General features: G+C 47.1%; 1 protein-coding gene across 1 annotated transcript in view; it reads right to left on the minus strand.

Annotated features, from left to right (window-relative positions):
* Positions 1–443: 443 nt before the first annotated feature.
* Positions 444–27,699, minus strand: part of LOC140385547 (chloride channel protein C-like) — a 209,185-nt gene continuing 181,929 nt past the window's right edge. The window contains exons 13-16 of the mRNA XM_072467798.1: positions 27,039–27,218; positions 15,065–15,158; positions 10,917–11,009; positions 444–2,554 (exon numbers count right to left, since the gene is read on the minus strand). Of these exons, the coding sequence (XP_072323899.1) occupies positions 2,336–2,554; positions 10,917–11,009; positions 15,065–15,158; positions 27,039–27,218 (586 nt within the window). The 3' untranslated portion in view covers positions 444–2,335. The remainder of the gene's footprint in view (positions 2,555–10,916; positions 11,010–15,064; positions 15,159–27,038; positions 27,219–27,699) is intronic.

Below are 27,699 nucleotides of genomic sequence, written 5' to 3' on the forward strand. Positions count from 1 at the left end.
AGTGTGTGGGAGGGAGAGAGACTTTGTCTAAAAAGGAAAGGCTGTGTGAGCGGGACAGTGAGTGAGTGTGAGAGAGAGAGAGACTGTGGGAGAGACAGAGGGCACAATTCTCCTGATCGGAGACTAAGCCAGCAGGAAAACCAGAGTGATTCCCGCACCACCCCAACATACCATTCAATTGCACACCAGGATTCTCGCTGGACCTGAGAAGGGTGGGACCTAATCTCGCCACAGGTCCGCTCATTAGACATTGAGTGCCACTTTTAAAGGGCGTCCCAATCTCAGAATGCTGCTGGCACGGGCCCCCCTCATTACTCCCCTTCAGCACCCCGCAGCCTCCCATTACCCCCTTAAGCACCTCCCAGTACCCCCCCCCCCCCCCCCCATCAGACCCCACAAACCCTCCTTCAGCCCCACCTCACTCCCACCCAATTCCATTCCCTTCAGAACCCACCCCATGGCAGTGCTAACTTTGCAGTCCGAAGGGTGGCAATGGGGTGAGAACCCTCTATACAATTGCCACCAGAGTGCATTCATGGGAGGCAAGGGACAGGGTGGCTTGTGCTAGGCTGGAGCCCCGGAGTGTCCTGGCCTCAGAGAAACTGTGGGAAAGACAGAGAGAGTGAGTGTGCGAATGTATGTGCATGCCTGGCTCACTCACAGTCTCAACATTACCACTCATACTTGCCCCCATACACCAACACACAATGACACCCACTCAGACAGTTGGTGAGGGTGAATGAATGAGCGTCAATAAGCCGGGAGCGAGCCAAACAGACACTGTCCCTCTCACACTCTAATGGTGATTTTTTAAAAAAAATTAATTACTCTTTAAATTATCAATTTATTGATTTGGCATTGCTTTATTTTTGAGAAAGTTATTTATTTTCTTCATACCGCAACTTTATTTTGAATTTCATGTTTAATGCTGTGTCAAATCTGTTTGCTCATCAGTCCCTTGAGTGAGAAAGATAACAAAATGTGCCCCCCTCCCCCAAGTGAAAAGGTTGGACAAGTCTGTTTAAACCACAGCAACATGTACATTTCATAAATTAGAAAGGAACGGTCACACTAAAATGTGACCGATTAAGGAAGTTGCTGGCTTTAGAATTTTATCTTTTTGATATTGAAGGTAAAATATGCCACGAAAAATCACTTTTTGTACTAAAGTTCGGTTAAGCATTTATCCCAGATTATTTTACAACAATTACAGAAACTGAGGACTAAGAATGTGAACACTGGCCATACTGTTTTCTCCCTAAAAATACTTTAAACCCATTGCTAATCTACGACAAATCACACTATTACATAGGGCATTGGTGAGGCCACACCTGGACTATTGTGTGCAGTTTTAGTCTCCTCATCTGAGGAAGAAAGTTCTTGCTATGGACGGAGTACCGCAAAGATTTCCCAGGCTGATGGAATGGCGGGAGTGTCATCTGAGGAGAGGCTAAATTGGTTAGGATTATATTCATTAGAGTTTAGAAGAGTGAGAGGGGATCTCATAGAAACTTACAAAATTCCAACAGGATTAGACAGGGTAGATTCAGAAAGAATGTTCCCGATGGTGGGAGAATCCAGAATTAGGGGTCACAGCTTGAGGATAGGGGGTAAACCGTTTAGGACTCAGGTGAGAAGAAATTTCATCACCCAGAGAGTGGTAAATCTGAGGAACTACCACAGAAAGTAGTTGAGGCCAAAATGTTGTGTAATTTCAAGAAGGAATTAGATATAGCTCTTGGGGCTAAAGCGACCAAGGGATATGGGGGGAAGGGAGAATCAGGGTATTGAACTTGGTGATTAGCCATGGTTATAATGAATGGCAGAGCAGGCACAAAGAACCGAATGGCCTCCTCCTGCTTCTATTTTCTATGTATATTTTTATATATATTCACATACAAAAATTGCAATCCACTGCCATTAAGAGATGAGGTACATAATTGAGAGTTAATATATGTGGGAAGATGGGCATTAATTGAAATTATATAGCTAACAATTGTGAAAAACATTAACTCACAGGAAATTCATTTTGCAATTCCTCTTTACAAGGCTGGTAAAGAGACATTCCTCCTCTGAAGAAGATAATCTCCCTGATAAACCCTCATCACCCTAATAAACAGCCGGTTAAAATGGATGTTTGGAGCTGTTTGGAGGAACCCTGAAAATGGTGATTACAAAGCAAAATTCAAAAGCAGAGCTTCAAAGCTGTGAGGATGTTCTATGGAAAACTTATCATAAACAATTCATACAATTAGAGTTACTTTCCCCTTTTAATGAGGTTTGTGTTCCACACAGGCAGGATAAGATGTGAAAGTTTCCACCAGGAAGCTTTTTTTTATCTTCTATCATTGTATGATTCCAAATTCTCAGATTGAAGCAGTTTCTCTTCAAGTCGGAACGCCATCAGATCTTTCCGTGTAATTATTCCAAGGACATGGTTCCTCAAGTCAACAACAGTCAAGTGTCGAAGTCCCAGTGTTCGAAAAATTATGTAAGTTCGTTGGAGAGAGAAATGAGCATGGACTGTCATTGCTGATTGGTTGATGTATGGTTTCTATAGGCAATAAACAAAAGAGCTGAGGAAAACTGATGATTGACAATTCTCAACAAAAGACAGATATCTTCAGATAACATCAATTAACTGGACAAGTTATCACATTGGAAACAATCATTCTTTATAGTTAGTGGCTGTCTTAAAAAGATGGTTAAAAATAGAATTGAATTTTTGTGCAGACATCAGATTGAAGCTATCCAAAATCAGCACAGTTAAACAAAACACAAAATGCAGAACAAGGCCAGCAGCGCAGGTTCAATTCCCGTTCCGGCCTCCCCGAAAAGGCACCGGAATGTAGCGGCTAGGGGCTTTTCACAGTAACTTCGTTGAAGCCTGATTGTGACAATAAGCGATTATTATAATTATTATTATTGCCCCTCCAGCAGAGACCCCCCCCGCAGCTCCAATACCCTCTGATGGCAGCCCACCCCATCTGAGGCTGGACCTCCCACCCCATGTTGCCCACCTCCCTCCAAGCGCAGGGGTAGCAAGCCCAGTGCCCCCGGGCGCTTTGCCTATGAGCAAAGATGCTACTCTCCTCCTCTGGTCCCCGCAGCAGCACATCTGCCAGGTTCATGTTTTTCAAGAGGATACTAATCGGCGCCAGCGTGACCACTTGCTGGGAAGGCCGATGTATTTCAGGGGGCCGTTGGATATGGTGTGGTTCCCGTTAATTGTATGGAAATAGGGCTTAACTGGCGATTATTGGTTTCTCCCCACACTACGGCGGGATCCCATTTTCGCCGACGGGAGCAGGCCTGTTGCATTGCAAACACTTTGGCGCCCGGTGGGATTCTCTCTCGCTATTTACCGGCCTCGGCGGGCTATCGCTCAACCGCAACATGGCAACTGAATCGCACCCTCAGTGTGTGTTTGCGCAACACCTTTACAAAGATGTTATCTGCTGCACTTCCCATCAGAAGTGTGCGCATGTGTCAAAGATACCATTTCCCACACTTCGGGGAGCCTCATAGCACCCAGATACTGACACAACATAGCCCAATTCCACCACCTTAACATCAAGCTATCTAGGTTCAGCGGAAGGTCCTATAAGATGGATCAAATGACAGAGATTTTCTCAAGCTTCCTGGAAAGCAATCAAATATGACTGGAAACTGCCACCTAATTGACATTATACTTATTACAGCTAATTAAGATCCAAGATTCAGAATCAAAACGTTAAGAAGTAATTATACATCAGCATACACAGAAGAGAGAAACAAATTGTTGAAGTCCTGTACATTTAGAAGGAGATAATTTGCCAACTGAGCATTAGACATAACTCAGATTTTTTTTTCTTTTTGCTGTTGAATTATAGTAACTTTATAGACATAAGAAGGATTAGTGGGATTCGAGGGGACATGAGGAAAATCTTGGCCGGGATTCTCCCGTACCCGGCAGGGTGGAGTGGCGGGAACCACTTTGGCGTCGGGCCGCCCCAAAGGTGCGGATTTCTCCGCACCTTTAGGGGCCAAGCCCTCACCTTGAGGAGCTAGGCCCACGCCGGATTGGTTGGCGTGCTGCCGGCCGGCGGGAAAGGCCTTTCGCACCACGCCAGCCGGGGCCGAAGGGACTGCGCCGGCCGCCGGAAGTCCCCGAATGCGCGTGAGGGTCAGCGTCTGCTGACGTCATCCCCGCGCATGCGCAGGGGAGGTGTCACTTCCGCATTGGCCATCGTGGAGGCTATGGCCGAGGCGGAAGGAAAAGAGTGCCCCCTCGGCACAGGCCCGCCCGCAGATCGGTGGGCCACGATCGCAGGCCAGGCCACCATGGGGGCACCCCCCGAGGCCAGATTGCCCCGCGCCCCCCCCCCCAGGACCCCGGAGCCCGCCCGCTCCGCCAGTTCCGCCGATAAGGTTTGATTCACGCCGGCGGGACTGGCATGACAGCAGCGGGGCTTTGGCCCATTGCAGGCCGGAGAATCGCAGGGGGGGGACCCGCCGACCGGCGCGGCGCGATTTCCGCCCCCGCCGAATTTTCGGTGCCGGAGAATTCGGCGGCCAGCAGGGGCGGGATTCACGCCACCCCCTGGCGATTCTCCAACCCAGTGGGGGGTCGGAGAATCGCGCCCCTTATTCCCCAGAGGGTGGTGGGCATCTGAAATTCACCTGGATCTGCAATTCATTTGCAAGACTACAGACCAGGTGCTGAACGACTAGTTTCTTTTGTTCTCATTGTTGGCTGGCACAGACACAATGGGCTGAATGGCTTCTTCCTGCACTGTATCTTTTGTATGGTTCTATGGTTTATAGTATAGTGCATTGGGTTTTGTATGGTTCTATGGTTTATAATATAGTGCATTGGGTTTTGTATGGTTCTATGGTTTATAATATAGTGCATTAGGTTTTGTATGGTTCTATGGTTTATAGTATAGTGCATTAGGTTTTGTATGGCTCTATGGTTTATAATATAGTGCATTAGGTTTTGTATGGTTCTATGGTTTATAGTATAGTGCATTGGGTTTTATATGGTTCTATGGTTTATAGTATAGTGCATTGGGTTTTGTATGGTTCTATGGTTTATGGTATAGTGCATTGGGTTTTGTATGGTTCTATGGTTTATGGTATAGTGCATTGGGTTTTGTATGGTTCTATGGTTTATGGTATAGTGCATTGGGTTTTGTATGGTTCTATGGTTTATGGTATAGTGCATTGGGTTTTGTATGGTTCTATGGTTTATAGTATAGTGCATTGGTTTTTGTATGGTTCTATGGTTTATAGTATAGTGCATTGTTTTTTTTTGGAAATCTTTCTATTGGCTTTTCTCATATTTATAAACAGTTGTTGCTTATATACATTACATTTTCCTTGCCCGCGCTAATTTGGTTTATTTTACAGAGGGGCTTGTTTTGTCCTTCATTTGACTAATTGTACGTACATTTTGCTGCCCTCTGGATCGGTCTATGATATCCCCCCTTCCTCCTGCTCGCCCCCCCCCCCCACTCTCTCTCTCTCTCCCCCCCCCCCCCCCCCCCCCCATTGGTTTCAGCATCATTCCTCTTCTCTTGTGGATTCCCCATTTTTCTTCCCCTCCCCCTGGGTTGCACAGTCCTTTGGTTCTTCATCTTTTCTACTTTTTTCCCCGGCTTTGGAACAGGCCGACAAACTGCCCCCAAGTATCCAGGAAGCCTTGCTCTGACCCTCGGATGGAGTACTTAATCTTCTCCAGGTGGAGAAATTCCGAGAGGTCAGCGAGCCAGTCTGCAGCATTGGGTCGTGCTGCCGAACCGCCAACCGAACAGGATTCTACGGTGGGTGATTAGGGAAGCGAAAGCGAGGACATTGGTCCCCTTCCCCATGTGTAGCTCTGGCTGCTCTGATACCCCGAAGATTGCCACTATTGGGCATGGCTTCACCCTCACCCCACAACCTTGGACATTGCCTCAGAGAAGGCTGTCCAGAACCCAGCAAGTTTGGGGCAAGCCCAAAACATGTGGGTGTGGTTGGCAGGGCCCCTCTGGCACCGCTCACATTTATCCTCCACCTCCGAGAAGAACCTGCTCATTCGGGTTCTGGTCCGGTGCGCTCTGTGCACCATTGTGAGCTGCATTAGGCTTAGCCTTGCGCAGGAGGAGTTGGAGCTCACCCCGCTCAGTGCTTCGCTCCAGAGTCCCCCTCCTACCTCTGTCCCCAGTTTGTCCTCCCATTTTTGTCTGGTCCCGTCCAGTGGTGTTTGGGCTCTGTCCAGTAGCTGTCCGTATATTTTCCCACATAGCACCCCCTTCTCGCTGCTTGTTCCTATCAGGTCCTCTAGTAGTGCGCTTTCTGGGGCCCCGGGTACCCTACTGTCTCTTTGCGGAGGAAGTGTTTTATTTGAAGGTGTCTCAATTCCTGCCCTCTTGCTAGTTTCCACTTCCTCGTCAGTTCGTCCAGTGTCGCCAGTCTGTGCCCTACGTAGAAGTCCCCGACCGTCAATGTGCCCCCGTCCCGCCTCCATCCTTTGAAGGTGGTATCTAGCATGGCTGGGGGGAATCTGTGATTGCCGCAGATGGGGGCCATAAGGGACATTTTGGTTATCCCGAAGTGTTGTCTCAACTGGGTCCACGTTCTCAGCATGGCCGCTACCACTGGGCTCGTTGTGTACCTTGTTGAGGAGGATGGGAGTGCTGCTGTGGCCAGGGGTCGGAGGGTTGTTCCTTTACAGGATGCCTCCTCCATTTGTACCCAATCTATGTCGGGTTCTTGTACCCATCCCCTCACTTTTTCTGCCGTTGCTGCCCAGTGGTAGTATTGTAGGTTCGGTAGAGCCAGGCCCACTCTGACTTTCCCTCTTTGTAGTGTCGGTTTGGGAATTCTCGGGTTCTTGCCCCCGCCCCCCCCCACCCACACACACACACACACACACACACACAAACACCATGATTAGCCTGTCTATGTTTTGGAAAAAGGCCTTGGGGATGAATATCGGGATGGATCTAAACAGGAAGAGGAACCTTGGCAGTATTTCATCTTGATCGTCTGCACTCTCCCCACCAGGGAGAGTGGGAGTGAGCTTCACCGTTGAAGGTCTTTTCTTACTTCCTCCACCAGGCTGGTCAGGTTCCACTTGTGGATCTGTGTCCAGTCTCTGGCTATTTGGATCCCCAGGTAACGGAATCTGTTCTGGGCCGTTTTGAACGGGAGCCCCTTCAGCTCTGTCCCTCCCCCGTTTGGGTTCACTGGGAATGTCTCGCTTTTGCCCAGGTTAGGTTTGTAGCCCGAAAAGGTTCCAAACTCTTTCAGTATTTACAGCATTGCCTTCAGTCCCTCCTGTGGCTTCGGGACATAGAGGAGCAGGTCATCTGCATAGAGTGAGACTCTGTGCTCTCTGTCTCCTCTCCGGATTCCCTTCCAGCTTTTTGCATCCCACAGGGCTAGCGCCAGGGGTTCGATCGCTAGCGTGAACAAGAGTGGGAACTGGGGGCAGCCTTGTCTTGTTCTCTCTGTAGCTGGAAGTATTCAGAGCTGGTGGTGTTAGTTCGGACACTTCCTTTGGGAGCGTTGTACAGGAGCCTCACCCAGGCGATGAATCCCGCTCCTAGCCCAAACCATTCCAGTATCTCGAGGAGGTAGCTCCATTCGACTCTGTCAAAGGCCTTTTCGCGTCCAGGGAGACGATCACCTCTGGTGTTCTCTCCCCGGGGGGTCATTATTACGTTCAGCAGCCGCCTGATGTTCGCTGTGAACTGCCTACCCTTGACAAAGCCCAATTGGTCCTCTGCGACCACCTCTGGTACGCAGCCCTCGAGCCTTTTGGCCAGGACCTTTGCGAGTATTTTCGCATCCACGTTCAGCAGTGAAATGGGTCTGTATGATCCACATTCCATCAGGTCTTTATCTTTTTTGGGTATTATGAGATTGTGGCCTGCGCTAGCATGGGGGGCAGGGCGCCCCCTGCCAGTGAGTCCGCGAACATGTTCCTTAGTTGTGGGGCCAGGACTGGTGTGAATTTTTCGTAGAAATCCGCCGGGAACCCATCGGGTCCCGGTGCCTTCCCGCCTGCATGGAGCTGATGCTCTCCATGATTTCTCCCAGGTTTATTGGTGCTTCCAGCTCCCCCCACCCGTCTGCCCCCACCACTGGCAGTTCCAGTCTGTCTAGGAACTGTTTTATTCCTGCATCCCCGTCGGGGGGCTCGGAGGTGTACAGTCCCCGGAAGAAGGTCTCGAATGCCCGATTGATCTCCTTTGGCTCGGTTATCAGTCTGCCTTTGCTTTCCTTAACCTGCGCTATTTCCCTCGTGGCTGCCTGCTTTCTCAGCTGGAGAGCCAATAGGCGGCCAACCTTGTCTCCATGTTCGTAGAAGGTCCCCCATGTCTGGCGGAGTTGGTACACTGCTTTCCTTGTGGATAGCAGGTTAAATTCCATTTGCAGCTTTTCCCTCTCCACCTGCAACTCTACGGTCAGGGCCTCGGAGTATTTTCTATCGACTTCCAGAATGGAGTCCACTAGCTGTTGCCTGGCCACCCTCTCTTCCCTATCTCTACTTGCCTTGTAGGCTATGATAGTATCGTGCATTAGTGAGGTAAAATCTTGGCTGAGATTGCTCATGACAGAAGAACTAACAGGAAAGAAAACACTTATCAATGAAAAGTTTATAACCAAAACTGGTAGTTAGTTATGCACCTCATAATCGGCATGAGGAATAAAGTGAATATCCCAGGAATAAAACTGACCAAAGGGAAATATTTGAGTTCTCATAAAACGGAACACTTCTTATTTTCCTCAACTGCTGGAAGTTTGAGATTCAGACATAATTACTGCTAAACACAAGGGGCGTCATTCTCCGCCGGCGGGAGTCTCCGTTTTGCCGGCGCCCGGGGGTTTCCCGACGGCGTTGGGCTGCCCCACAATGGGAAACCCCATTGACCGGCCGGTGTTACGGAGACTCCCGCGGCCGGTCGGGGCAGAAATGTGGCGGGGCGGGTAGGAGAATTTCGCCCCAGGTTAGTTCAGTTTGCTGTCATTAACTGTAGTAAAATTCCACTGCCATATCAAATGGTAAACTATACTTATTCTCTTTAATTGGATTTATGAGAGGAATCAGAAAGGTTGCAATGAGGCCTGTGAAACACGCAACATTCAGAGTATCATTTAAATAGAAACCGGGGGCGTCATTCTCCGACCCCCCGCCGGGTTGGAGAATCGCCGGGGGCTGCCGTGAATCCCGCCCCCGCCGGTTGCCGAAGTCTCCGGCACCGGATATTCGGCGGGGGCGGGAATCGGGCCGCGCCGGTTGGCAGGCCCCCCCGCTCGATTCTCCGGCCCAAATGGGCCGAAGTCCCGCCGATAAATTGCCTGTCCCGCCGGCGTGGATTAAACCACCTTTTGAACGGCGGGACAAGGCGGCGTGGGCGGGCTCCGGGGTCCTGGGGGAGGCACGGGGCGATCTGACCCCGGGGGGGTGCCCCCACGGTGGCCTGGCCTGCGATCGGGGCCCACCGGTCCGCAGGCGGGCCTGTGCCGTGGGGGCACTCTTTCCCTTCCGCCTCCGCCACGGTCTCCACCATGGCGGAGGCGGAAGAGACTCCATCCACTGCGCATGCGTGGGAAACTGTCAGCGGCCACTGACCCTCCCGCGCATGCGCCGCCCGGGGATGTCATTTCCGCGCCAGCTGGCGGGGCAACAAAGGCCGTTTCCGCCAGCTGGCGGGGCGGAAATTCCTCCGGCGTCGGCCTAGCCCCTCAATGTTGGGGCTCGGTCCCCAAAGATGCGGAGCATTCCGCACCTTTGGGGCGGCGCAATGCCCGTCTGATTGGCACCATTTTGGGCGCCAGTCGGCGGACATCGCGACGTTTCGGGAGAATTTCGCCCCAGAGTCTCTCAAATGAAGATAAAGGAATGGAGTCCAATGAAACATTCAGAACAAACTTGTATTCAATTTGTGTCTTGTGGAGTATAATTATTTCAGTCTAGATCCGACCTGCGAATCAAAGTTGACCATTGGATTCTGGGATGTTCAGCAAGATTAGTGATGGGATCTCAATACCCAAATTATTTTACTGCATCCAAATCACCAACATGCCCAGTGGGAGATGCATCTTATGTATTTAATATTCATGGTTATAACATTTTCAGGGAAAGAGAGAATCATGGGAGGGGGAGAGTGGTTGCATTAATAAAGGATTCTATCATAGCCTTAGAATGTAACAATGTACAATGGGTTATAACAATATGAAATGCTTATAAATAGAATTAAGAAATCAGAAGACAAATCATACAGTGCTTAGTGTGCATTATAATTTTTATTCCGTTCTTAATATTACAAAGTCAATGCGCAGAGTGGACAGGACAAGCCCTTAATCCAGCTCAATGCTTGCTCCAAAGACTAATTCAAATTCAAATTGAAGCCAATTCATGGTCTCCACAAGTGAGACATACAAGATCCAAGCTGACAAGAAAAGGCGTTATACTTCACTTGGGCTTGATCTGATGCTTGAACTGAGCCAAAATTGGAAATTGAGAGAGCAAACTGTAGACAGTTCAGAGAACGTGAGGGGTAATAATATCAGAATGATTTAACTATCCCATAATAGATTGAAACAAAGGTGATGCACAATCATACTGGAGCATGCAGGAATTTACTATAAGCAAGTTAAGTGTTCCTGCAAGAACTACACCAATTAGATTTTCAACACTTATGAACCAAAAGTTTAGAGTTTGGCATTCAAGGTATTCTTCTGCTTGAAGTACAATAACTAATAATGGAGACCCTAAAACTTCATGGGACCATCAGTGACAAGCAGAACCCACTGCAAAAAACAGACACGTGATTCAACTACTGTTTATGTAAAATCCTATCGCTCATCGAAAAATGCTATATAAACAGTCATAGAGTCAACACAATGAATGCAGATTTTTGTACAATTGGCTCACTGCTTACCAAATTCACATAGTAATCCTTATATTGGTTGTCAGTTCTGTACTTATTCAGGAGAAGATTTATCTTAGTTGAGTTTAGGAACTTGACTGATATCTATGAATAGATTACAAAGAACAAGACTTAGAATACTAAAAACCAGCTTGCATTTATACAGAGCCTTTAACTTAGTAAAATATCTCAAGGCACTTCACATAAGTGTTATCAAACAAAATTTGCCATTGAGCCAGAAAAAAATTGTTTCGGTCATGACGAAAGAGGCCAGTTTTTAAAAAGTGACTTCAAGCCAGAAAGGCAAATGAAGAGGCAAAAAGATATGGGGGAGGAAATTCCAGAACTTAGGACCTTCACCATGAAGGCACAGTTGGTCAATGCACAAGAGGTCGGAATTGGATGTGCAGATACTTCGGAGAGTTGTACAGATGAAGGTTACAAAGATCGGATGGGGTGAGTTCACTGAGGAATTTGAAAACAGAATTTTGAAACCGTGCTGCTACTTATCTGGACGCCAATATAAGCCAGCAAACACAGAGGTAATTGTTGAATGTGTGATAATAATGGTTAGGACAAGGGCAGCAGAGTTTTGGATAGCTTCACGTTTAAGGGTGTTGAAAGACAGGAGGTCAGCCAGGAATACATTGGAAAAGTTAAGTCTAGAGGTGACAAAGGCATGAATGAGAGTTTCAGCAGCAGTTGCACTGAGACAGGGGCAGACTCAGGTGACGTTATGGAAGTGGAATTGGGTGATGGGATGGGTATGTGCTCTGAAGCTCATCCCAGGATCATGGATGACAACAAAGTTGCCATCAGTCTGGTTCAGTCTTAGACATTTTCCGAGGAGAGGGATTGAAGTCAGTGGCTAGGCAACAAAGTTTGCGGCAGGGAAAATGGTTTTGTCCTTCCCAATATTTAGTTGGAGGAATATTCTGCTGGTCCCGTATTGGATGTCGACTAAGCAGTCTGATCATTTAGAGACGTTGCAGGTGATGGTGAGGTAGAGGTGGATGTTGTCAGTGCACGTTCAGAAACTGACACTAGGGGCCTGACTTTGGCTACCAGGTGGTAGCTCAAATTAGTAAATTTCCCTACTCACTGGACCCACCTCAGTAAAATAAATTGTTAAGCACTTTAGCCCTCACCCCTCACAATCCCTCACTCCCAGACCCCAAAGTCCCTCATACCCTCCTTGCCAACAATACAAACACATGCATCCCACCCTGTGACGAATGCAAGATTTTTAATATATTGGATTATAAACATTTGGCAATTTAAGGGTTAAAAGCCAGGATTAGAGCGCGTTTGACTGCAGTAGCCATGTTTTTAAAATAAATCTCGCGAGGTGTATCGAGCCGGATAGGGACATGGCGAGACATAAAGGCCTCTCATGAGATTTACCAGCCGCATTGTGTCCCAATTCGAGCGGGACCGTTAGATTTTGCCCAACGTCTTGTGGGCTAGTGCTGTATTGGGAAACATTCAGCACGTTTGAACTTCTAAATGGCATAGAAAGCCAAATATGTAAGACAGGAAATTGTTACAAGACAGCTTAAAAATTAAAAATAAATCGGTGCCTGGCTACAGGAACATACGTGTGAACTATTCTTTCCTCAGATCATCGAATATATGTGTGGAAATAGTGAGAAAAAGCACACATATTGGCCCTGTTCTGAATGGGCAGCCAGCACTGGAGAATGACTTGTCTATTTTGCCTGTCATCCTTTCCATTATACACTCCAGCAGTCCCCCTGCATCAGCCTCTTCTATGCTAATAACAATGGCAGAATCCACTTCACTGGGAACAAGAACAGGGTAAGGTAAATTCTGAGATCTTTATCTTTGCTGAAACATCGCTCCAGACATTTTTGCAACCCCGAGCCCTCTGAAGTAAAATATAAATGTGCTGCATGCGATCTGTAGGTTCTCACAGGCTTTTAAATCCTGCAACTAGTTTGCTCCCCTCCCCCTTCACAGTAATTCACTCTCATGTTCTATAAGGGATACACTTTTGGTCGACAAAGATGAGCCGATCCTGGGAATTCTGACAGAGTAGAAGTGTAATTCATGAGTGGGCAGAAGTGCTGACCTGTGGGAATTATCGCAGCAGAAACAACATTGCAGGTTTTCAGCCCAGTATCTGTAGATGCACTGATTGAACACTGGGCATTGATATTTAAAACAAAAATCAGAATCACATTCAAATACAGAATATATAAGGTATCCATTAGGTAATATTAGTGAGGGAATGGGTCTAACGTCCAAGGGCTGCTGTCAGGTTTCCTGTAGTTCATGTGTACAGATTAAATAAATAACTCTCTTGTGTTGGTCTACACACTGCATTTAATGATAACCATTCTGGTTCATACCCTTCTAGCCATTTAGGTCAGAGTAATAAAAAGTATGTGATGTAAGTCACAGTTCAATGCAACTGTTAAGTCATTTAAGAATATAGCTATGGTTACAGACCCAATAATTTATCCTGCAGCATTTGAATTCAACTGTTATTGAAAACATGCTTAATTTTGAAGAGCACTTCATTGCAGTAGCCTAGAAATTGCTATCAGCAGACCCCTTCATGCCACCAGCAGATTGGCAATAGTGCCAGCTCATACAGGATGCCCTGTTATTATCACTTTTCATTAGTTTCCACATTGAGGGCATTATGTGTCACTTAAGGCATAATGTTGTACCTTGTTATCTTTGTTGGTTCTTGTTCTCATTAATGATCATATAATGATCTTTATTATTGTCACAAGTAGGCTTACATTAACACTGCAATATTGTTACTGTGGAAAGCTCCTTGTCGCCACATTTCAGCGCCTGTTCAGGTGCACGGAAGGGAGAATTCAGAATGTCCAAATGACCTAACAGCGCGTCTTTCAGGACTTGTGGGAGGAAACCGCAGCACCCGGGGGAAACCCACGCAGCCACTAAAGGACTAGTGTGGCAAATTGTAGTCTTCATGCCTCCTACGGTTCTTATGAGAAGTATGCTGTATTCAGATGCAAGTTGGGTTTCTCCATTGGAAATCTCATGACAATTTTCAGTCCTCCAGAAGTACTTAGCTTGTTAGAGGGCAATGACAGGGAAGGGCTGCCAGGGTTTTGTAGTATGCCATTATTGTTATGCCACCTATCACATCTACAAAACTGGAAAGTGTTATAGTTTAGGTCTCTCCAACAGCAATATGTGCAATGCACCATCCCCTTCCCCCCAATATCCTAAGTCCCCAAGAAAACCCCTGCACGATGGCCGGATGCAATCATTTGTGCTGCGTGATATTCTGCCACTTGCTGCCTGAAACTAGTGGGATGTTGGCTGATGAGATCTAAATGAGGCCCAGGAGAAAAGGTTAAGGAACCTAGAAGTTGAGTTCATGAGGCAAATGGGCACTGAAGAAGAAGAATGTTATTACTTTCTTTAATCATTCCAGGTGTCATGTGAGGGTACCTTTAAGACATGGATGTTTAAGCAATGTACCTTTAAGAAAACAGCGATGTCAGAGAGTGGGTGGGGCTGCGTTCAGTTCAGCCATTTTGCAGTTTGGTTTTGCAATTTAGAAAGTGCCTGGCTGGTTTTGCAGAGAGCAGCTTAAAAGTGCCTGGCTGTTTTGCTGTGCGCAGTTTAAAAGTAGAAAGCCAGTTTGAGACAGCAGCTTGGGAAGTTCTGGTTTGCTGTGAGTGCTTGAAGGGAGAAAGCCAGGTTTGAGAAAGCAGCTTGGGGTGTGTCTGTGTGTTTCCAGAGAGTTTGCAGGAAGAAAGCAAGGTGCTGGGGCTGAAGTCACCCAAGCTAATATATCTCTGCCATTCTACAGAAAATATATATATCCTTTAACCTGATGTGATACTGTTTAAAGGCGTTAAGTCTCTTGGAAGTTTGAAGGAACATTTTAAGGAGTTATTTACTGTTGCAATATTTTCTGAGTTATCTTTAAGTAAGGGGTGTTAAGAGATCCAATGTTTATTTAAGTTGTTAAGTTGAGTTCATGGAATAAACAGTGTTTTGTGTTTAAAAACCCACGTGTCCATAATTGTAATCCCACACCTAGGGAAAAAGCCGTGTGCTCAGAAAAGCAACAAATACATTAATGCTTGAACTCCATTATACATTTTGGGTTCTGAAAACGCCTCGCCCATAACACAGGTAATCCTCACCTCATTGTAGTTCAGCTCAGCATGTTGTTTGTAGGTACCCTCATTTTGAGTTTCAAAAAGCATTTCATTTTCCAAGATTCGACAAAGTTCTAACCTACTCCCAAAATAAATGAAAGCATATTTGAGAATTCAACAATTAGAAGTCATTCAGCCAAAGAGCAAATGTTTGAAATACATAGCAGGTCTATTAACATCTGTAAAGTGACATGGGTTAATGATTCTGGAATAGATCTTTCATCAGCGTTTCTTTGTTTAATGGTCTCACCAAATTGAAGAAATATCACGAAAGCAAAATGGAAGATTCCTCTACTTTATGTGGATGTAGTGTTAGCATCAAGCACTCCAATATCCGGTCCTATACAAGTTGATGAAGAGTAAACTATGCTATGCACTGTCGCAACTATGGGAACACCTTTACCTGAGCCCTCATAACAGCAAACTGAATATCATGGGACCAGCTGTTAAAAACAGGATTTTTAGGGTGTCAGGGTTTCCCTTCCCGCCATCTGAAGAGTTGGTGGGGAGCACTTCTGCCCCACAGTGATTTCATGCTCCAATGAGCGATAATTGGCTGCAGACATCACTACTGCCCCTCACTTGGGAGAAAATCAGGATTCCCTGTTGGCTGACACTGGAATCGGGAAACGAGATTGGGCGGAGAATCAGTTTTGACGTCAAAATCGCAGCAGGCGCAGGTTTCACGCCAAATCACAATTTTCCGGAGCCTCGACAGCGGAGTCAATGTGTTCCACTCCACACTTATAGTATACGCCGCTGGCATATCACGGAATACTCCGGGGCCTCTATGATTCTCCGCCTCCACTGAGGAGAATTCCTGGCGAGGTTCACTTTTTCTTTTAAAAATCAGGAAACAGGCGCCATGGCTGATGAGGGAGAGAGAGAATTAGGACATGCAGAGGTGCGATCATGGGCTGCCAGCCCTGAGACGGGCAGGGAGACAGGCTATGAGGTCGGGTGACACCCACTTTGACTTTGGCTCTGCAGAGTGATGCTGGCCGTATGGGTGCCTCCACCCCACCACCCCCGTACCCCACCATCCACCCTACAACCATTCCCACAGCCACCACCCGCTAGCAGGGCATCACGTGGCCCCCACAGTAGCCCCTACAATGGGGTTCCGGATGGGGCTTCAGAGTGTACCATGGCATGGGCAGCACCAGCCGACGGTACCACTGGCAGCAGGGATCGGTGCCAGGGCCAGAGGCGGTGCAGGGATGGAGGAGGGGGGAACATATGGGGGCAAAGTCCGCAGTGCCAACCAGGCCGCTGTGTATCCCGGCGGACCTGTTTGGGCATAGGGGTACGCACTAAGCTAACATGTCGGCCTTTCACTGCCTGCAGGCAATGGATATTGGAATTCAACCAGCAATGGTGTCCGTCCTCCTAGTTGCTACAGCCCTAGGGGATGATCTGCGGCTGTACGAGCTGCAGCTGATTGAGGAGGAGGAAGCTGCGAAAGCAGAGCGTGCCCCAGAGGAACAGCAAGCAGCCGCTGAGGATGGAGAACCGGCCACACAACAGGCCTAGGAAGAGGTGTGAAGGAGGTGCCGCATGAGGCCACACATGTACGGCAGCGCCTGTCATTCGAGGATTTGCCGGACCGGGCATGCCATCGAAGACTCTGGCTGAGCAGAGAGACAATGCGGCACATCTGCCAGATATTAGTCTCAGGAACGGAGAATTCCACCAAGAGCTGCTACCCATCTGATTTGCAAGTAGCTCTCGAGTCCCAGCCGCACAAGAAGCTACAGTGGACAGGACTAGGGCTACAAGCAGTCCCCAGAGCCTAAGTGCTGGGATTCCAGTAAGTGGTGGTTTTTGGTGACCTCCGGGTGGAATGGCAGGTAGGCCTGATGAGGTGGCCAGTGGAGGATGGGGCGTCGGATGAGAAGCCAGGGAGAGGAGGGTGGAGGGAGGTCCTGTGGTTACCAAATCTTAAGGGGGACGTGGCACCCAAGGCTGATGGAGGATCCCCTCCGCCACCAGTCCCTTCTCATCAAAGGCCTGAATAATATTGGGTGGGATTCTCCGTCCCGCCAGCCCCATGTTCCAGCACGGTGCACCCCTGCCGACAATGGGATTCTCCGTTCCTGTAGCTGACCAATGGGATTTTCCATTGTGGCCACCCCCACGCCTTTGGAAAACCCGTGGACATGGGTACGCTGCTGGTGAAGTGGAGGATCCCGCCGACAGAGAATCCCACAGATTATTTTTGGGCTTTCCCTATATCCCGGAACACGTCCGGGCAGCACGGTAGTGTAGCGCACAAAGACTCCGTGAGACGAAAAGAGTGAAGTCGATGAGGCTTTATTAAGCGTGTCTGTTCCCCCGCAGCTCGATAGTAGAATGGCCTGCGGGGGAGGACTCCGGCTTCTTATACTCCGCCTTCATCTTTGAACGTAAGGCTCTGTAGATTGCACTGGAAATCTAATCCCAGTAAAGTGGGGGCGCAGAGTTGGGGAAGGACGTGTAGTTTGTAGTTTTTGAACTCCCTCCCCTGCACCGTTAGGGTAACTATGCAGAAACCTTGGATCTGTACGGAGTGGGATCCTGCAGCTAGGGAAATCTTTTGTGCGCTGGGATAGGTGGTCAAGGAACAGCGTCTTACCGTGTCGGAGTGGATAAAGCTCTCCGTGCTCCCGGAGTCGACTAGGCATGGTGTCTCGTGGCCGTTTATTAGCACCGTTGTCGTCGTCGTCTGGAGTGTCCGGGGCCGAGCTTGATCGAGCGTAATTGAAGCGAGACGTGGTTGTAGTAGTGGAGTGGGGTCCATTGTTGCCGTCCAAGATGGCGTCGGGGATGAACAAAATGGCCGCCCCCATACATCGCACATGGCTGGGGGGTCACAAGATGGCGGCGGGGGTGGACAAAATGGCCACCCCCACGCGTTGTACAGGTCTGGGGTGGTCCAAGATGGTGGCGCCCTTCCTCCCCTCGTGGTGGCCGGGACCCAAAATGGCGGCACCTGCGGGTCGCATATGGGGCGCTGGGGGGGTTGGGGAGCGTTAGGACCGCGCGGGGCTCCCTCATCTCCGGGGACAGCGGTGTTCGGGACTGAAGTTGGTAGTGCCGGCGGGTCAGACGTGGGGCGCGGGGGGGGGGGGTTAGGGGCGCGTTAGAGACGAAAAGAGTGAAGTTGATGAGGCTTTATTAAGCGTGTCTGTTCCCCCACAGCTCGATAGTAGAATGGCCTGCGGGGGAGGACTCCGGCTTCTTATACTCCGCCTTCAGGGCAGAGCTAGAGGTCAACGGCCAACCAGGACCCGGGATCTGTCAGCCAATGACATTAGGGCTTCCAGTCCCACATGACCCCTAATACATACTACCACAGGTAGCATAGTGGTTAGCACAATTGCTTCACAGCTCCAGGGTCCCAGGTTCGATTCCGGCTTGGGTCACTGTCTGTGCGGAGTCTGCACGTCCTCCCCGTGTGTGCGTGGGTTTCCTCCGGGTGCTCCGGTTTCCTCCCACAGTCCAAAGATGTGCAGGTTAGGTGGATTGGCCATGCTAAATTGCCCTTAGTGGCCAAAATTGCCCTTAGTATTGGGATGGTTACTGGGTTATGGGGTTAGGGTGGAGGTGTTTACCTTGGGTAGGGTGCTCTTTCCAAGAGCCGGTGCAGACTCGATGGGCCGAATGGCCTCCTTCTGCACTGTAAATTCTATGATGATAAACGTCGCACCAGCCTGAAAATTGAGGCTCGTGGCTAACAGCTCTTAAGTGGTCAATACTTGGTCAATTAAGGGCCTCAATTGCGGCAAAGGCAGAGCCTCACCCAAAGCATAAAATTGAAAAGAGGTCAGGGCAGATGGGAACCCAGCAGGAAGCCCGTTGAGGAATTTTACACTTACCACCCCTGCCCCATCTACAAACCTACCGATGGGAGAGTGTAAAGTTCAGGCCAAGAATACGGGAGACAGATGTTGGTCATACAGCCCATCAAACCTTTTCTACTCTTCACATCGACACCAATGTCACATTCCCACCCTAACCCCGTTTCCATTGATCCCCATAGTGTCCAGAAACCTTGTTGGCCCTGAATGGATCTGTTGTCTTCTGTTCTGATATTAAGCCACCAATCCGAACCTGTTCCAAATGGTCCCTTAAATTTCCAACTGTTAACTCTGTTTCTCTGTCTATAGATACTGCCAGACCAGCTGCGTTTTTCTCGCATTTTCTGGTGTCATTTTAAAAATATATTATTTTTAAATTATGTTGAACTTTTATCATAATGGAGAAATTTGACATTCCGCAAATTTGAAATTATTCTTTCAGGGCCAGTGAGGCTGCTTGAATGTGTAATTCGAAAGTTTTTTAAATATATATTTTTAGTGATTTTCATATTTTATATTACACATTTTTAGTTTGATGTTGAGTTACAGGTGTCATACCTGTTCGTACTATTTTACAAAGGCAATCAAGGTGTGGTTCTGGTTTATACAAGAGAGAAAATTAAAAAGTCAACAAAGTACAGACGATCAAGGCTTGCTATACACATTTACATTTGCCTGCTTTGTTTTCCTTTGGTGGCTGTGGGTCTCATTTGGCCGATCTGCCTCAGCAGCCCTGCCTGTTGTTGGCCCTAGCTTGCGCTGGTCCTCCTTTTGCCCTTGGATTGTCCCCTGCGGCTGTGCCCTTGTGTTTCGTGGTCTTCTTGCGGGTTTTTAACTCCCCCACTGCCCCTTCCCCCCTTCCCCTTCCTTTGTTATCTGTGGCACATCCATGTCCCCTCTCCCACCCACTCTATTGGCTGTTGGCTACAAACAGGTCTTGGAACAAGTTGGCGAATGGTCTCCATGTTTTGTGGAAGCCCTCTTCCAACCCCTGGATAGCGAATTTGATTTTCTCCATTTGGAGAAATTCCGATAGGTCAGACAGCCAGTTTGCAGCTTTGGGTGGTGCTGCTGATTGCCAGTATTGCAGATTCTTTGGCGAGCGATTAGGGAGGCAAAGGCAAGGGTGTCGGCCCCCCACCCTGTCATAATATACACATCAGTATATGATGGTGCAGAGCCACATACTGACTGACACACTGAAAGACCAATCAACACACACAACACAGCAGCCAATTACCAGTTAGGGCACGGTCATTATAAAGACAGAGGGCACTAGTTTTCCCGCTCATTCGGGATGCAGCCTCTGAGACAGACAGAGCCCGCAGTCAGTAGCACAAACATCCACCATGTGCTAGCAGAATAGGCTGGTCAGGTTAGGCATAGGTCTTCAGTCAATCTAACATAGTGTCGACCCACAGTGCAAGTATGTTTAACAGCTCTTAGTTAAATAAAATAGAGTTGTACTATTACAAGTGTTGGTAGCCTGTCTATGTTACTGCTAAGGTAAACACAGTCTCCACAGATCCAGAGTACCCAACACATCACACCCCATAAAGAGTTCTGGCTGGTATGATATCCCAAAGTAATTACAAAGTTAGTTACACGTCATTCAACAAGATGCAGCTTTTCCGAAATGTTGAACTGTCATGTGAGTACCTTTAGGAAATGGTGTTTAAGAAATGTACCTTTAAGAAATGGGTGTTTATCAGTGATGTCAGAGTGTGGGTGGACCTGGGCTGTCTGTCAGCTTTTTACTTTTGTTTTAGGCTGTTTTCTGCAGGATGTGTTTTAGTTTTGTTTTCAGAGCTAGACAGCTGCAGTCACAGCCAGAAGGTCTCTCTCTCTGTAATCTAAAAACTGTAAATCGATCCGCAGTACCCCATCCGCTAAAAACAACCGCTGTAAAGATCAAGAGGAAGGCTCGAGGGCAGGTAGAAGTAGAAAGAAGTTGAACCGTGATGTCACAGCCTGCAGGTAAGGGATTGGCTGGTGACTGGTAAGTAGTTTTTCTTTATTTTCCCTCAGGTGTTATCGTGCGGGGCTCAGAGGTTGCTGAGTAAGTGCTTGCTGATAAGGGTAGTACTTTTTTTTTTTAACTTACTGGCGGGAGTTTCCAGCTGAATCCGGTCGGAGTGAGGACAGAGTGACTGCTGGGTAAGTAATAAAGATTTAAATTGTTTGCGCAGGCCAATAACAGCTGATTGCTGTTTTTGTGTGGGCGCATTGGTTGCTGGTTAAGTGTTTTATTTTTACCTGTATTTAAGTTGGGCAGTTTCTCAACTCTAGACACTACACTTGTAGTGTTCCCACACCCTTCCACCTCCTCTAACCTAAGTGGTAGAGTGAATAACAGGTAGGCTCTTAACAGGTAAGCTCTTTCTTTCTTTTTCTTTTTTTTTCTAGAGTGGATGGCAGGGAAGGTAGTGCAATGTTCCTCCTGCAGAATGTTTGAGGTGAGGGATGCCGTCAGTGTCCCTGCTGATTTCATCTGTGGGAAGTGCACCCATCTCCAGCTCCTCAGAAACCGCGTTAGGGAACTGGAGCTTGAGCTGGATTAACTTCAGATCATTCGGGATGCAGAGGTGGTTATAGATAGAAGCTTCAGGGATGTAGTTACTCCAAAGAATAAAGATAGATGGGTGATGGTGAGAGGGGCTGGGAGGAAGCAGTCAGTACAGGGATCCCCTGTGGTTGTTCCCCTTAGTAACAAGTATACCGCTTTGGATACTGTTGGGGGGGGGGGACTTACCAGGGGTAAGCCATGGGGTACAGGTCTCTGGCACAGAGTCTGTCCCTGTTGCTCAGAAGGGAAGGGGGGAGAGGGGTAGAGCATTAGTCATTAGAGACTCCATAGTAAGGGGGATAGATAGGAGATTCTGTGGGAACGAGAGAGACTCGCGGTTGGTGTGTTGCCTCCCAGGTGCCAGGGTGCATGATGTCTCAGATCGTGTTTTCGGGATCCTTAAGGGGGAGGGGGAGCAGCTCCAAGTCGTGGTCCACATAGGTACCAACGACATAGGTAAGAAAAGGGATAGGGATGTAAGGCAGGAATTCAGGGAGCTAGGGTGGAAACTTAGATCTAGGACAAACAGAGTTATTATCTCTGGGTTGTTATCCGTGCTACGTGCTAGCGAGACGAGGAATAGGGAGAGAGAGGAGTTGAACATGTGGTTACAGAGATGGTGCAGGAGGGAGGGTTTCAGATTTCTGGATAATTGGGGCTCATTCTGGGGTCGGTGGGACCTCTACAAACGGGATGGTCTACATCTGGACCAGAGGGGTACCAATATCCTGGGGGGGAAATTTGCTAATGCTCTTCGGGAGGGTTTAAACTAGTTAAGCAGGGGCTTGGGAACCTGAATTGTAGCTCCAGTATACAGGAGGTTGAGAGTAGTGAGGTCATGAGTAAGGTTTCAAAGTTGCAGGAGTGTACCGGCAGGCAGGAAGGTGGTTTAAAGTGTGTCTTCTTCAATGCCAGGAGCATCCGGAATAAGGTGGGTGAACTTGCGGCATGGGTTGGCACCTGGGACTTCGATGGTCATTGGATAGACATATGGACGATAAGGGAATAGTGTAGCTGGGCTTCAGAGTGGTTTCACAGGTCTGCGCAACATCAAGGGGCGAAGGGCCTGTACTGCGCTGTAATGTTCTATGTTCTATGTTTGGTGATTTAAAACTAATAACTGCTCTCAGTAATGACTTTAACCTGATGTGCTTCTGTTAAGAACATAGAACATAGAACATTACAGCGCAGTACAGGCCCTTCGGCCCTCGATGTTGCGCCGACCTGAGAAACCACTCTAAATCCCATCTACACTATTCCCTTATCATCCATATGTCTATCCAATGACCATTTGAATGCCCTTAGTGTTGGCGAGTCCACTACTGTTGCAGGCAGGGCATTCCACGCCCTTACTACTCTCTGAGTAAAGAACCTACCTCTGACATCTGTCTTATATCTATCTCCCCTCAATTTAAAGCTATGTCCCCTCGTGCTAGACATCACCATCCGAGGAAACAGGCTCTCACTGTCCACCCTATCCAATCCTCTGATCAACTTGTATGCCCACAATTAAGTCACCTCTTAACCTTCTTCTCTCTAATGAAAACAGTCTCAAGTCCCTCAGCCTTTCCTCATAAGATCTTCCCTCCATACCAGGCAACATTCTGGTAAATCTCCTCTGCACCCTTTCCAATGCTTCCACATCCTTCCTATAATGCGGCGACCAGAATTGCACGCAATAGTCCAAATGCGGCCACACCAGAGTTCTGTACAGCTGCAACATGACCTCATGGCTCCGAAACTCAATCCCTCTACCAATAAAAGCTAACACACCGTATGCCTTCTTAACAACAAGGTTTTGTTTTTAAGTCTTATGGATGTTGAAAGGAAAGCTTAAAGGATTACTTAGTGTTGTAGCCTTTGGGGGTTGTATTTGAATTAATGGTTGCAAAGATGTTCACTGTGTTTTGAAAAGGTTAACTTGAGTTCATAGAATAAACATTGTTTTGCTTTACAAAATACTTTTCCATTTCTGCTGTACCACACCTGTAGAGTGGGCCGTGTGCTCCCCATACCACAATCTAGTAAAAGTTGTGGGTCAGGTGAACTCCATGATACACTTTGGGGTTCTCTAAACCCTGGCCCATAACAGAACCATGAGATTAACAGCAGAAAAGTGAGTATTTTTATCTACTCACTGATTGCTTAGGGATTATACCCTGGGAGAACCTCAGTAGCGCCCCCAGTGGAGCAGCGTAGAATCATTGACAGCAAATATTGGATTTCCATGTTATTCTGTGCACCTGCAGACGTCTGGGGCTGGATTCTCCGCCCCGCCGCGCCACATTTCTGCCCCGCCCCGCCGGCGGGATTCTCCGTTACGCCGGCCAGTCAATGGAGTTTCCCATAGTGGGGCAGCCCCACGCCATCGGGAAACTCCCGGGCGCCGGCAAAACTGAGAATCACACTGGCGGATAATCCCGCCCCCCAAGTTGCTGCCAGTTTGGGCGGAGTAACCACAGCAAACGCTGACAGTTTCACTGTCATTATCACTGCAAAATTTAGCACATTGTTTTGCAGATTGATTCTGAATTTGCCCATTTTCAAGCCCAGACTGTGTCATCTGGTTCGACTGTTCTGGACAAGGTAAAGTAAACAAGCATAGTTTACACTGTCATGTCATTTTAGGATTCTGAAAGCAGCAATCATGTCACATCTTAACCTTCCTAAAAGAAATGATGTGCATTTATAGAGCACCTTTCAAAGCATGTTTCGAAGCACTTTATAGCCAATGAGGTAATTTTTGAAGTGTAGTCACTCTAGTAATGGCGGAAACATGGCAGACAATATGTGCACAGTAAACCCCACAAAGATCAATGGGATAATGACCATCTAATTCTTTTTATAATAATGAATGAGGGGTAAGTATATGCCAGAACATCAGGGATAATTTCCCTGTTCTTCAAAATAGTTTCATGGGATCTTTTGCATCCACCCAAGTGAGCAAATGCAGTCTTGGTTCAAGTCTCGTCTCAAAGATGGCACCTCTGCCTCTGCAGTACTCCCTCAGTAATGCAATATCAGTGACTTTTGTGCTCACACCTAGAATGGGACTTGAACCCTGAGCATTGTGACTCAGAAATGAAAGTGCTTCCAACTGAGCCACGGCTGACACTCTAACGAGGCTCCAGTGAGAACATGACAAATTTACAATACTCAAAAGTGATTTACATTCGTTCATTTTTATGAAAAACAAATGAAAAGTAGATTTTACAAAGGTGGCCCTACTTTAATTTTATGACACACATCTAATGCTTTTCAGCAAAGAACCCACAACCTAAATTTGTCTAAAAATATGTTTTGTCAATCCACTTCCACAATGCCTTCATGATTTCCAAGCTTGTGGTATGGAATAAATGCACAGAGAAATCCCAACATTTGGTTGAGCTACATTACTCCTCTTGATTACCTTATTGGGGGTGTTTTATGCCCCTGGCCCGCCCCCATACTCCCCCTTCTACCTTCAGTGACAAATTTGGAGTTGGGGTGGGATTTATTTGGACTGGATGGTGGTGGGTGGGAACCCCACCACATTTCCGACTCCAACTCAATTAAGTGCGTGGCTGGAAGGCCTCTGGATGGCCTTCCCATCCCTCTACCACTTGAGGCCCTTAAGTAACCAAAAAATACCCACTTAAGGGCCACAGCCTGTTGTCACTGGTATTAGCCCAATGGCTGTCAGGGGGCTCATCACACAGGGAGTGTGACAACTAAGCTGTGCATGTTGCTTGTGGTCTTCTAGGGAGGAATTCCTCGTCAAACCAAATTCAGTGTCTGAATGAGGGCTGTAGCTTTGGGAAAGGGGAGTGCCACCCTCTACCCTTACTGTTAATCCCCCTATACCCCTTTTCCTCATCACCCTCAACTCCAGCAAACGTTCCCCCAGCATTTACCTCCAACCCGGGTCGCTCTGCAATCCTGAGACTCAGGTTAATGGTATTCCAACAGCAGCTGCCACCTCCCCAGTGGCACAGCTGAGCATAGAAACTGGCAGCCTCTGATGTTCTGGCAGCTCTCAACAGGCCGGACTTCCTGCCCCCAGGGTCCTTGATCCTGGGTAGGGCCTACTTGGCTTGTTAATGCCCTGATTGGCTCAAATCTCAGTGGGCCAACCCCAAAGAAGATAATGTGGGTTTCTCGCCATCCCCACCTCCACAATATACTATAACCTCCCTATGTTTTTGTATTTCGCTTTTTTCTGATTCATTCGTGTCACTCTGGAAGAGAAGGAAAACCTTTGGATGAGACTGACGATCCCCTCTATCGAGCCATTAAAGATCCCAAGGCCATTACCCGAATAATTCTTCCGGTATCCTGGCTTGCATTTTCATAGAATTCATAGAATTTACAGTGCATTTTACTTTCACTAAGTAGCAGCATTCATCATGCTGATGTTAGTAGGGAATTGTTAGCACAGAATGACTGCGGTTTTCCCTCCTGAACAACCATCAATGTACTTCAAAACAAACACAAATTTATTGGGGAAGTAATCTCACAAAATGGCATAACAAGGTGTTTTATAGATATGAGCATCTCTTTCTTTCCAAAGGGGAGAATCGTTCTTAAACATCTTATGTAACTCCTGATGACATTCACAGATGTTTTGCCTACTCTCTCAACTGAAGTTAATAAGTAGCATGAAGAAATGAGGAGTAAAATTAAGAAAGCATTTCAAACAACACAGAAACTATGTCAGGCTGTTAGTTAGACCACATGATTGTAATAGGTATCGATTGCTGACTTATCTGTTCTTGCAGCAAGTGCACATAGATTATGACAAGTATAATTACAGAAATTAAAATGGATTTAATTTTCAAATACAGCTGGGAGTTTTTGTGAACAGTGTCCCATAATGCATCTTAATTATTTGTTTTTTTTCTGCTTTACTTTTTTTGTTGGATTATCTTAAGCCATTCTTGACCAGCTGGCAAAGACCTCTGATATATTTCTAGGGTTTTCAAACGATCCATATATCGGCCAACAGCAAGGCACTTTCTTATTTCAGAATAAGCAGATTGCAATTTCCATTTATCCTCACACTCACTGAGAATTTTTATGCAAAACGCTGAGAGCAAACTGACCAGCTCTTTTTTTTATATATGAATATGTCAGTTAAAATGTGGTGGCTCACTTTTGTTCAGAGGTTAAAGCTATAGGCAACGTTCTGCGAAATACTTTGTTAATTAATGCCAACTGCTATCAAACCATTAGATGTGACTGTTTCCTGTGAATTCTTTTCATTTCATGTGTTAGAGAAACAGCTCCGTTGTTTTTATAATCACAGGCATTTTTTAAATCAAAAGTTCCTCTGGATAACTATGAGTTAAATTAAAATCATTCTTTCCCAGCCAATGTGGTTTGGATTTAGGTTTGCTCATGCATCATTATAAAACTGTTTGTTTCAACACTCCTGACATGATGGTTACCACTACCAGCTGCTCACTGGGTCTTTATTGTTCAAAGGTGCAAACCATCGGGCCGATACAATACATCAACATTCATTCATAACATTAAGTGACAAAACCAGTGGGGTTCTAGCACATAAATTGTTCACCTGGTGATGCTTCCTATAAATACTTCCTCATGGGCTTGTTCTAGTTGATAAATCACAGGGAATCCACCATGATTTGTCTCCAAGAGAAGTGCAGCCAGGGAAGAGACCTTCTCCCTCAGGTGGAGGACCTTTACTTGACGTTCCATGACATCTTTTGCTGTAAACAATTCTAAATTCAGCCTGTGAAAATGAACAAGGAAGTCAGGTATAATTAGGCAATCTTGTAGTCGTGGAAGTTTTTTTTCCCCAACATGCGGTTATTATCTATTAAAAGGAACTTGAAACTTGAAACCATCTGAATAGCTTAACATCAGCCTGGCTCCAGCAAATAGTCGGAATGTTTGTATTTTTTCAACTTGTTTAGATAAAAACAACTTTGTTACATTTGTGTAAGCTTTGTTCCATTTCTAAGTGATTATCTACTAGACTGGGTTTCAAACTATCCAAGTGCACACTGCACGACATGGGCTGGAAGTGCAATACATGACAATGGCCCAGAACTCCCAGTCAGTTTTGATGCTGTATGCATTGATGTTGTCTGCAAATATTTCTGTTTTACAATCCTCTAGCCTTTTTTACAAATTTTCAGCCGGGACTTGAGAAGATCGTCAGATACAAGAGACAGAAGAAGGGAGAACACATCCCCTTTTCACCACAGTAG

The sequence above is a fragment of the Scyliorhinus torazame genome, chromosome 11, assembly GCF_047496885.1.
Source record: "Scyliorhinus torazame isolate Kashiwa2021f chromosome 11, sScyTor2.1, whole genome shotgun sequence".
Lineage (NCBI taxonomy): Eukaryota > Metazoa > Chordata > Chondrichthyes > Carcharhiniformes > Scyliorhinidae > Scyliorhinus > Scyliorhinus torazame.